The 12,312-nt window shown below is 36.9% G+C and overlaps 1 protein-coding gene across 1 annotated transcript in view; it reads left to right on the forward strand.

Annotated features, from left to right (window-relative positions):
• The window catches only part of PIK3C2G (phosphatidylinositol-4-phosphate 3-kinase catalytic subunit type 2 gamma), a 195,393-nt gene that overhangs the window by 115,979 nt on the left and 67,102 nt on the right, over positions 1 to 12,312 (forward strand). The window contains exons 19-23 of the mRNA XM_027665212.1: positions 1,315 to 1,422; positions 3,674 to 3,766; positions 5,741 to 5,870; positions 7,973 to 8,109; positions 10,273 to 10,442. Of these exons, the coding sequence (XP_027521013.1) occupies positions 1,315 to 1,422; positions 3,674 to 3,766; positions 5,741 to 5,870; positions 7,973 to 8,109; positions 10,273 to 10,442 (638 nt within the window). The remainder of the gene's footprint in view (positions 1 to 1,314; positions 1,423 to 3,673; positions 3,767 to 5,740; positions 5,871 to 7,972; positions 8,110 to 10,272; positions 10,443 to 12,312) is intronic.

Here is a 12,312-nt window from a genome sequence, read left to right on the forward strand (position 1 = left end):
ACTCATATCTGCAGAGATACATTCCTAGCAGCAGAAGCTTGCAGTTGTCTTCTCCAGCAATTGCAGCTTTTATATTGCATCAGTACATTTTCAGTTCAAAAGTGTTAATTTTCCAAGACAACTGTTGTTACTTACCTGATGTGTAAAACTGCTTCTTGCTGAAATCTCAGCAAGGCAGAGAAGGAAGCCAAATAAAAATATACTTGCCACTGCTGGTTGTCATGAAAGATACCATGAATCTTTTTGCCTTGTTAAGGATTCAAAGATTTTCAAAGGATTTTTCAGAAAACTCTCAGTGTTTCACTGCCTGAGAGCAGCAAAGCAAACAAGGAAGTAAAAAGACAAAAATATTTGCAAAAGGAAAATCCATGTAAAGAAAAAAGAAATAGTAGTAGTACATTATACATTACTGATGCATAATTCAGATTTAAGGCTTTAATCTCGAGGCTGCAGTTACTGTGATACTGAGAAGTACCCAAACCCTGCAGTTAACACACAGAGATAGGCGAAGGAGAGCACACCATTGAGACAACTAGCAATAAATTGTGAAGTTCTTGGGCAAGGCAAAAAAAAACATGAGATGCAGCAGAGCAATGGAAGGCTAATTAGCTGCTAATGAAGGTCATTGAATCACAGAAGGCTTTAGTTGGAAGGGACCTTAAAGATCACCTCCTTCTAACCCCCCTTCCATGGGCAGGGACACCTTTCACTAGACTGGATTGCTCAAAGCCCCATCCAACCTGGTCTCCCAGGATTTCTGCTGGAGTACAGAATGAGGGAAAACCCAGACTGGATTTTTCTGGAGTACAGAATAGGGGAAAACCCAGACTGGATTTAAAAAGAAAAAAAAAAAAAATTAAAAAAAATGAAGGGTTGGACTTGATGATCTCAGAGGTTCTTTCCAACACAGTTGATTCTATGATGGGGCACCCACAGCTTCTCTGGGCAATCTGTTCCAGTGCCTCACCACCCTCACAGTAAAGAATTTTTTCCCAATATTTAATCTAAACCTACCCTCTTTCAGTCTGAAGCCATTTCTATTTGTCCTTGTAAATAATATCTCTCCACCTAAACTTACCGGTCACCATGAGCTCGTTGTGCATCTAGGCTGAGAAAGCATGAATGTGGAGTAAAATCATAGGTCTTATTTTTAAGAACTGCATGTCAGTGTGACCTCATTAGCTGTTACAAGGTCACAGGGATGCTCCTGGCTCTGGAAATTGTACTGCTTGTTTAAAATACAGAAAGCCAGTCAACAGCTTAAAAGCTGGTGCTGTGTTCTTTTGTGTTGCCATAATATTTCACCTGTTGCAGGAGGTGTTAGAGGTGGAACTCGACAGACTTCAACAGTTTTTCCAGGAGGTAAAGGTTTGTCGGCTTCCCCTGAATCCCGCGCTTGTTGTCCAAGGCATAGAGGCAGATGTAAGTCTACCTTGTCTGATGGATTGCATTTTTAATTTTATTTTTTAGTATAAAGGGGAGAGGGAGGGAGTGCCTGCATTGACTGGGAAATGATGTTACTGAGATTAAGCATAAATCATCTGGTAAACTGACATCAGCCTAATCCTCTTTAAACTGGAGGCTTTTGGTTAAGACAGAGATGAAGGGGCTGGTGGGGTTGGTGCTGCATGTATATCACACGTTACACAGCAATGGCACCAGAGATTTCAAACTCTGAGCAGCCCATTCCCAGCTCAGCTGCCCTGCTGTGGTGTTGGGATTGGCAAGGACACTTGGCTTCCCTAAAACTGAGACCTGGTTACCATCTGGCCTGCCCAGGTAGCTCTTGGTGTCAGATTTTTTCTCATCTAAAACTCTCCTCTGTCACGTATGGGAGCAGCTAAAGGTCTAGAGCAAGGTGTCTGCTGAGCTGAGACTTGTTCAGAATTACTAAAATATTAAATATTCATGCTCGTTTACCTTCATCTATTAACCCTTATTAAAAATGACTTAAGGGTAAAGGAAACAACAATGCTCTTTAGTGATACTTGACTTTACTTTGACCACAGTACTAAGATTCAGTTATTCTTTCTTCAGAAATATTTTCATAAGCAACATTAGGCCAGGAATAACCTGTTCCATCTCTGGAGAAGGAAAATGTATCCAGCATCAATTAAGAAACAAACCTAAACACCCATACATATTAGCAGTTATAGCTGTCTCATTACAGCAATTTGTGCTCTATTTTTGTTCTCTAGTTCATTATCCATAGTGGACTTGAGTCTAAGAGGTGCTGATCCCTTGAATTGTCTTTGACCTGCGTTTCTCCAAGTAATTGCTATTCAGCCTTGATCTGGCTGAGAGCTGAGGTCTTCCAGCACCCCACAGGCTTGGGCCAATTGTGTATGAGATAAGTCAGAAAAATTTGAAGCCTGCTGCTTCTCCCTGCTTTCAGGCTTTTTGGAAATGACTAATGGGAAGGTATCTCACCATAAAGTCATGCTATTTATAGTGCTCCAGCTTGGCTGGACAGATACAAAAATGTTTCAATGTAAGTATATGAAGAGAGATTTTTTTTTTTTCATTTTTCTTATAGGCTATTATTGTTCTATAAATACATCCAGCTTCTTGATTGAACTGTACGTCAGTATAATCATGCAAATTAGAATTTTTAAGTGCTTATAATTACCTAAATTTAATTCATTTTGGTGTCATCTATTGATTTTACCAGCAGCAAGCACTGCTCCCAGCTCTGTGGTGCGTTATCTCACAGTAACCTTTCAAGCACTTACCGAGACATTTCAATTGACAAAATTCCATAGGGGGTTGGGATTTCATCATGGATAATGGCTGCTGCACTTTGCAGAGGTTTGATGTGTCTAGGACAGTATTTGCATGCTTGTACCATGCTTTGAGATGTTTAGATGAAAAGCAAGAGACAGCTGTGTCTGGTAGGGTTTTTGTTCAAATTAGCCTCCATTACACTCCACCCTGTAAGGACAGCAGTAGCTCTTGTGGGGCACTCATTATTTCTAGAAACCAGGCCATTAATTTAGCACTGTTTTTGGTTGTTTTTCAGTGGGTTTCCCCGCCACCCCCCTCTTTTTTTTAATGAGGATAGTAATGCCACCCTAACTCACACAGGATTTGCAGTGCTTGGCTCATTAATGCTTTTTGAAGCCCTTTGAGGTCTTCCAGTGGAAGGAGCTATAGGGCATGAGAAGGCAGAGTTTATGTTTAATTAAGATAAATTCCACGTAAAATAGATTGTGATTTTCGGAATTTCCTGTAGCATCAGCCAGAGTGAGGTTGCCAAAGAAATTCACAGGTTCTTGCTACCATAAATATTGTCTGATTGGGCAGAGGTGGTTTTTTACAAAATAATAGGACCCAAGGCTTTTCAACGCTTTACAGGTTCTCATTAGCTCAGTCTTACATACTTAGACCCCTCAGTTCCAGCCAAAACTTATCATTAGCAGGCATGGGTGAAAATGAAAAACAAATTAGTATAGAAAATATTATCCATTCTTATTATCTGATATGGAAGTGAAACATTGTCTGGGTCATTTTTCAGACCCAGTTAAACAGTCAGTAATATCAAGAATTGTTTAATTTTTGTTATCAGTGCTATGAACAGTATTTAAAGATGGTATCTTTTTCAGAGGTATTGTTTTGGCCTGATGTTTTGTGTATGTGACCTTGTTGTTCTGTTTCATTTTGTTTTCCCCTGAAGTCATGTTCATATTTTACGTCCAATGCTTTTCCATTAAAAATCTCCTTCGTTAACGCGAATGCTCCAAGTGGAAACATCAATGTTATTTTTAAGGTATGTTCTTTCTCTGTTCCTCTGGTTCTTTGGTATGGAAAATGATGACTTAACATTCACCTAATATATGTTTTAAACTTTGAGCCAAAGCTAATTTGGCTTTGCTGCTAACCTATCCCTGTTATTTTTGACACTGGAACTTTTAGTGGCATATGTTGAGGCAATACACTGAGTATCACCTTTTTGATCAGTAGAGTACCAAACAGTTTCTTGCAATATTTTTCCTAGTGAAGACAACCAGACTAAAATAAAAAGTTTATATTTTAAAGCTAGTTTATTTATCACAGTGAAGTCAGAAGGCAAGTCTCAGAGAAGAGATAGTTCAGAATGACTGAAACCATTAGCTTTTCCCATATGTTTTTAAAAAATCAAAATACTGAAGCTGCATTTGCTTCAGTAATTCTACTCCTGTCAGCCAGCACAGGGAAATAGGCTGAAGAACACGAGGTGGAGGAGACAGCAGAGGAGCTCCATCTCACTGGAATTTCTTGGAGGAGCTGACTCCAAAAATATTTTTTATTTTTGGTTTATTTTCCAATTGTCACCTAGAAAAGCTTCAGAGTTCAGAACAGTCCCTCTACAGAAAGACAATACATGCATTTTAAAACTAGTTCTCTTTCAAAAGAGCAAAAGTTTCCCTAAGAGTGGATACTAGTTTTGGAGAAGTCCATAAAATGCTGATGGATACAAAATGGTCAGTGTTGCCAATGGCATTATTTCTACATCTTTTGCAGAATCATTTTCTAAAACAGAAGTCTAAAAAATTGATAAAAATAAATAAGAACAAACAAACACAGATTTCTACGCTGCCTTGATTTAAATTGACCTTTAGAGCAGCTGTGGTTCTCAGAAAGGTGAATCTCAAGGCCTGTTAGGGGGAGACTAGCAATTTTGAAGGTTTTCTGAACATTTAGAAACCTGGTTCTTATGCTATTTAATCTAAGAATCACCTTCTCCTGTCAGCAAACCATTGTGTTAAAGTATCTTTTACTTGTACTGTAGTTCCATTGCTTATTCATGGCAGATGATGCATGCATAAAATGATATGCACTGGTATTGTACTAAATTGTCTACTGACTGCATATGTGAGGAAAGGTAAGTGAAAATAAGATTTTTTGCAGGTTTGGGTAGTAAGTGGAGTTGCTTGGGGTCAGTGTTACCTTTAAATGAAAGAAAAACAGATTTGGATATTTTGGTTTTAAGATGAGTTTTATGTCTCTTTAAGTACTCGTTTCATGGCAGTAAATGTCTTTAAATTGGAATGTTTATATGAAAAGGATGTAATGAAAAAATAAAGCTCTTTAGATACTAATAAAAGTCGTGTACTTTATATAGGATGAGATGGGGAAATAAAAAATCAGGGCTGTTGTTTTCAAAGGCCATTTACTCAGCCACGGCGGAAAATAATCTCTTCATTAATTCTTGTGGCTACAATTAAAGCCCCATTTCACTGAGATTATTGTTTGACCAACTCCATGGGGAGAGGGGTCATCACTGTTTGAAACTGAATATGAATTGTGTCATGGATAAAATGTAAATTCATGATGAAATTCTCCTTCAGCCTCCTGCAAATACCAACTTGTGAAGCTTAATGTTAGACAGACGCTGCCATTTGTAAAAAGAGGTCTAGCATTACGTAGACTTTAAAATGTAACTAAATTAGGATCCTACCTCTGGATTAAATTTTCAAATTCTAATAATTACATAGGAATAATAAGCAGAAAGGCCACACTTAATCAGAGAGCATTTGTTACCATCTCAGTAGCTACCAAAACTGTTCCTGCCTATGTGTGCCATCTACTCTGTCCTCTTCTGCCACAGAGACATAAATAGCAACTTTGAAGAAAAACAAGAGGGATTTATTGTAAAATGAATGTAGCTATTTTGGTGGGCAAAAAAAGTCCAAATTAAATAGGAAGTTATTTCTTTCTGGTATTGAAGGAGAAAACTAAATTTCATGTGCAATTTTCACAGATAGGTGATGATCTACGTCAAGACATGTTGGTTCTGCAAATTATTCGAGTGATGGACGGCATCTGGCTCCAAGAGGGACTGGATATGCAAATGATCATTTATAGGTGTTTATCTACAGGGAAAGGACAAGGTCGGTTTTAGATTATAAAAGGAACCTGCATTACATTATTCATATTTCATGTAAATGGAAGTATACAAAAATCATCCCTTTAACTTTTGTTTTCATGGGTGTCTTATCTATATTACCACTTAAAGAAAAAAAAATTACTCAGATTTTCAGCTTCTTGAGCCCTTGATTGTATACTTGCCTACTCCTGAATGCTGACTTTAATTTATTTATTCTGCCTCTCCAGAAGTACAACTGAACTCACTGGATTTTGTAGCAACTTAGGTTAGAATTTTCCAAGAGCCTCAACAGCATCAGCTGGCACCAGATTCTTAAGAATAACTTCACACATCAAAAAGAGGGCTTTGGAGAAAAATGGCCATAGCTACTGAAGTTTTAATCCAGTGTGGTCCTCCATAGATGCTTAAATGAACCTCCATGCACGTGGCTACAGAAAGTACCTGTAGACAAGTCACGACAGCTTTGCACTGTTGATTTTGAAATATTATTCTTGTGATTGATGTTGCTTTGGGCAGGCCTAACTCATCTGAAAGCTTTGTTTCTCTCTCTTATGGTTGTTATAGCAGAGCTGTAGCAGGGATACCAATTGCTTGCTAAAGAAATCTGCTGACAGCAGTAAGCTTGCTATTTTTTACTGACCAAATCTTTTACTGGAAATAATCCTTGCTCAAATAAAAGACTGATGTATCCAGATTACTTGCTGTACCAAAGCTATTAAAATAGAAAAACTAAAAGAAAAAAAGTCATTGCTTTCTGAGCCACAAAGTGAAAATGGGAGAGGATGAGTGATCTGAAGGAACTAAGAGAAAATACAGATGAGTTCAGGCATGTGGCAGGTTGTTATGGTGACCTGAAAAAGACTCCTCCCTTCTTTTTAGAGATGGGAGTCAAAGCTTGAAAGCTTCTGCTTCAAAGGCCAACAATACAAGAATACTATTCCTGAACATAAGATTTTATATAGACTCTTTCATGTACCAACAAATTGATTTTTGCCAAGGAAGATACAGGGAATGTCTCCAAGGAATGTCTTCCTTTCAGCATCATAGCAGCAGAAAACTTCTCAGTGTCTCACAGTTTTTCCAGACATCATTCCTTATGAGTTACAGAAGTGTTAATATAATTTATTTACAGTTAGTGATTAAGGATAAAAGGACCAAGTGGCATGCCTGCAGTCATGCAAAATGCCTTCTTAAGGTGACTTGTGTATGCAGGTTTTCCAAGTCCTAGGCTAATGACTTACTCCACATGCCGCCTTGTCCACACAAGGGAATAGAAGATGATAATTTCATGGCCATGGGAACACAGAAATCACTTTTCACAGAAACATGAAAAGCGAATACAGCACTGGTAGAATGCTACTTTCCAGACATGGTATCGGGGAGGAGCCTCTCACCAAATGAAATTATTAGAGAAAGTCCTTCCTGTAATGCAGAGTTGAAGGATGGTGTGCCAGGGGACCACACATGGGGACAGGGACAGAAGGCTGGCAAGCCAGGTCTCAGTTCCAAAAATGGAATTAAGTGCATGCAGTAGAGACAGAGGATTGAAGTGAAGCATTGCAAAATGTTTGGCTTCTCTCTGCGCTTCAGAGTCACAGTTTATGACATACTGGATCAGACTAATTTCAACATATCTAGCATCCTTTCTGCCAGCTGTGATCAGCATCACATACTGCAGAAAAATTTGTGTAGCTTTCTAGACAATAAAAACATCTGAAGTAACTTTATATTTAATAATAAATATACAGTTCTATTTTTTATAATTTTTTTTAGGTTTGTACATATTCTACCTACGTTGAATCTCATTAAATTGTTGGCCTTGTTGGTACCTTGAGGCAGTTTATCCACGATGTTGTTATTGGTGGTTTTATTTCTCATTCACAGAACTGCCACCTTTTACTAAGTGTCCCTTACTTTTCATTTCCAAAGAGCAAAAGAAAAACAATGCTGATCTATATTTTCTGTTGCATTCATTATTTATAAGCTTCTAATTATGTCTTTTTTTTTCTTCATGGAGTGATCCAACAACAGGCAATATGCATTGATGGTCTTCATATCTTTTTAAAGCTGAAGATTTTTCATGCAATCTCTTTTCTGTCTGATTAGGGTTGGTACAGATGGTGCCAGATGCTACTACACTAGCAAAGATCCACAGGGAGTCTGGACTGATAGGACCATTGAAAGAAAACACAATTAAAAAATGGTTCCATCATCACCATCCTCTGGAATCAAGTTACCACGAGGTAACATCGTAATGAAGCTTATTACACATTTTGTGTTATACCATGGGAAAAAAGAAACCAAATTACAGTAGGCAGCAAAAACAAGTGGCTCAGACACGAGACAAACAAGTCACATGCATAGAAGCCAAGGAGTTGACTTAAATGCCACTCTCTTTCTAAGGATACATTGCTCTGTTTCAGGCATATTATATTACATTTTCCGTAAAAATGTGTCATAGAGATTTTTTGGAATTTAATAGTAGAGTGAAGAGAACCTGAAGTAGAAATTAAATCTTGAATGCAGAAACATTTATTTTTCAGGTCAGCTCTCCCTCTCTCTAAATATTTTATTTTATGTAAACCATACAGAGTTTTGATGAATTTCCTGTATTTGGAAATTACCATGTCACTACCTTGAGTTTTTGAAAGCTGTTTTATCAAAACTACCTAGTCATATTATACAAAAGATCATGCTTTTCATGGCATATGTTCTCATGGCATCCCGTATAATGCATCTGATTTTATGAAACTAGATTTTATGTGTGAGCCAAAAAGTTGGGAATTTTATTTATATAAGTGAAGATTTTCCAAGGAACTCTTTCTATTGGTTCTTTGTTGACTGAGCATGTTGAGAGGCCCATGAAAAACCTTTTAATGTTTGTGTTGCTGGGACGATTTTTAGGGCCCTTTTTTGTGCCAACGGTAAATCAGTAGACAAAATTTTAAATTTAAAGGAGTGCTTTCAGTATTTACCACTCTGAAAATGAAGTGGTTTTCTAGCAGTTTGTTAGTAGGTGTAAAGTATAAATATGTTTGATAAACTTTAGTATTTTAGTAATTATTCCACAGGCATTTGTTCATCCTTAGTCACATTTTGACTAAAAGCACTTGAATTCCTAGTATATCATTTGATTCAGTTAAACCAGAAACAATCTCTGGAGCATGCTTTTTTTCAAATTTGAATGTTTACAGTGTTATGGTAGAAGTGCAGGCAATTTTTCAATTCGAAAGTGAAATACGATTAATTATTGATGGAAAACTTGATTTCTTGCTCCTGCTGTTTGTAAAAAGTGCCATTAATGTGGAATATTCTAAAACTAATTTCTACCCATTTTCTTTCAAATTTTTAAGCATATAAAATGCAGCCAGATCTGATTGCACAGGGTATGCATAAAATTACTGCTATGCATTCACTTTGTACTTGCTAGTGAATGAACCTTTGTCTTCTTTTACTCCTTAATAATTTTTTACTCATGCAGTACTTTATCTGCGGTGCTCAAAACATTGATGCAAAACAAGCTTTAATATCCTCATTTTACACTTGGGTGAACAAAGTCACAGAAAGCTGAAGTATTTTATCCAAGGTCATCAAAGTGAGTAAGTAGCACAGTTGGGAAAAAAATTCAGCCAACTCTTGTGCTGTGGCCTAAGTCTTGCACAGTGCTGTCATCCATATTAGCCATTGCAGGAATCCTTGCATCTACAGGGAATTCCTGGATGCCTAAATAATCATTTACCTTGGCTGATACAAGTTTTGTCCAGAAACATAAAGATCTAGATTAGGATGGCTTGAGTTTCTATGTTACATAGTGAGCAGAAAACTATTTAGCCTTCCTGTATTTCAGTTCATTTCTGTAAAATGGGGTTCAGTTTTTTGGGTTGGAATATTTTGAGACTTGATTATTAGGATTTGAGAAAGGAAACTAAGTTCTGGAGAAAATAAGATCTGTGCTGGTACAGAACATGACAGCGGGTATAAAATAACCTACTTTGTTTATGAAGCAAATGGTTAAATTTTTGAATTTTCATCTAATTTTTTAACAATTGTTTTTACAATATTCATGCAGAACATTGAAGAGAAAATTTTAGCTTCCTGCCAAGTAGCTTGCTTTCCTAATGTACCTTCCCCCTCAAAGTTTTCCATAGACTTCCAAGCATCTGTAAAGCGCAAGGTGAAAACCTCATGCATAAAGTTGTTCTTGCATTGTAACTTCGAAACCTTTGTATAACTTGAGTACCATTCCTACAAACACCTGTCTGTTAAAGTTTTAGCAACAAGCAAAGCATTTGTAGAACTGCTTTTTTTGGTTTGGTTTGGTGGTTTTGTGGGTTTTTTTGTTTTGTTAGCATCACAAACCAATGAGTCTGCGTATTTCATGTAAGTGCTTTCATCTTCCCAACTAGGCAATAAGGAATTTCTTTTATTCCTGCGCTGGCTGGTGTGTCGTTACCTTCATTCTGGGAGTCTGTGATCGACACAGTGACAACATCATGCTGACAAAAGCTGGGCACATGTTCCACATAGATTTTGGAAGATTTTTAGGTCACGCGCAGATGTTTGGGAGCATCAGAAGGTTAGTATCTGCAGTAACACCCGTGGTAAACTTTAAAGAAATGTTCTGAAGTTTCACAGCCAAATGAATGCTTATTTTTCTTTCAGAATTTTCCAAAAGAATGTATTTTTACTGTTTCTTAAAACCTCCAAAAAAAAATAGGAATGACTGGAAAAGGAATTAAAATATGTTGGAGATCTTCTTTCAGTGTAAAGGAGAAATCTAAATCCTTGTTTGGTCAGAGGTTTGAATGATGCAGTTCAGTGACCAGAACAGTAGACTGGCCTATGACAGAAGAATTCTGATGTCCATCAGCTTTTTTTCTAAAAGAGAAGTGTTCCTATAACGAATCCAAAATCATACATTTATCTAATTGACAACTTTTTCCCTATATGCAGAAAAGAAACCAAATTTTCCAAATAGACATGGAGAATAGTGACATTATGACTCTGTGGGTAAATTTCAAACTTTTACACGGTCTTTTGAAGCTCTGCATCCAACCACACCGAGCTCAGGGGTTGTTTTGCAAATATCTGATTTACCTTTGTATCTCTCTGTGATGTAACTATCCCATGACAAAGATAAATCAAATAGTGTGATTACATATCCAAGCTCCTAATGTGAACATACTATGAAGGAATTAATTGGAATGGAGTAAGAATAGAAAGGATAATTTAATGCCAGTATGTCCAAAACACAAAGCAGCTGTTAAAGCAGAGTAAAGAATGGATGAACGATCCCTAATAGTGACAAGATGAGTAGTGTGCCTATGTCTTTCCTCTGTGTTTCCTATGTATCAGAATTGTTTGAGCTAATTGTTCTTTTTTTTCTTTTTCTTTAAGCTGGCCTTTGACTGCTCTAAACTATCTCAGTGTGTTAGACAGACATAACAATGTGGGAGTATTGATATGAGAGAAGCTGATGAGGATAATAAGTACTTCTAAGCCAGGCAGTCAAAAGATTTAGTTGCAGTGCTCAGAATTATCATCCATCATTCAGGATATGCTCCCTTAATCCTTCTTATTTGCTGTGGAAAGAATAAAGCAGAACAGAAAAATAAAAACAGATACTCATGCACACTCCTTGTCAAGTGCTGCATCCTTCTCTCCAGCAAAACTTCTTTTGGAAACTAACTGGAATTTGCTTGAGTATTAATTTTACATAAGCAATGAATTACCTAGTTGAGTGAGCAACAGGGTGAAGCAAATATAAGAATGTAAACAACAAACAAATTTAAACAGAAATCATGTAATAGCAATAATAAAAATAGATATTAATTTTACTGTTTTACAGCTCAGTTACCACATCTTCTTATTAAGTCTATGAAAATAACTTAAAATATAGTCACTTCCATAAATAGCAGCCTCTTTTAACTGTTTCTCAATGAAGTGTATTGCTTATAAGCTACAGAATAAAATCATACATTTAGGACCTCCATTCATGGACTACTCTCATGGTTCCTAAGGAATCCTTAGGTCTCCCACGTAACAGGTGTGAACACCATGGGATAATCATTGTTTTTCTCAAGCCTACATGCTACTGAGAGATACAGTATCAATGACTGTCATTCTTATGAGCTGCATGCACCTTCATGAACTGTAACATATTATTTTTAATACAGGAACACTGGGATATCACATTTTTATATCTCACACTTTTAAGGTTCCCTCAAAATTTGAAACTCTCAATGCTATTTGTATCTACTCGTTCCCACAAGGAAAGGCCTGCAATAGGCTTAGCCTCTGGCTTCTTTAGCAGCTCTCATATTATACTTTTATTTGATTTCTTATTAGATTTTTATTTGAGTTCTTTGCACCCCCAGAATATCATACTTGTAAAATAATATTGAAAAACCAGCAGCACAATGCTGTCAAACCTTTAGAATTATTGG

The sequence above is a fragment of the Corapipo altera genome, unplaced genomic scaffold, assembly GCF_003945725.1.
Source record: "Corapipo altera isolate COAL_440 unplaced genomic scaffold, ASM394572v1 1, whole genome shotgun sequence".
Lineage (NCBI taxonomy): Eukaryota > Metazoa > Chordata > Aves > Passeriformes > Pipridae > Corapipo > Corapipo altera.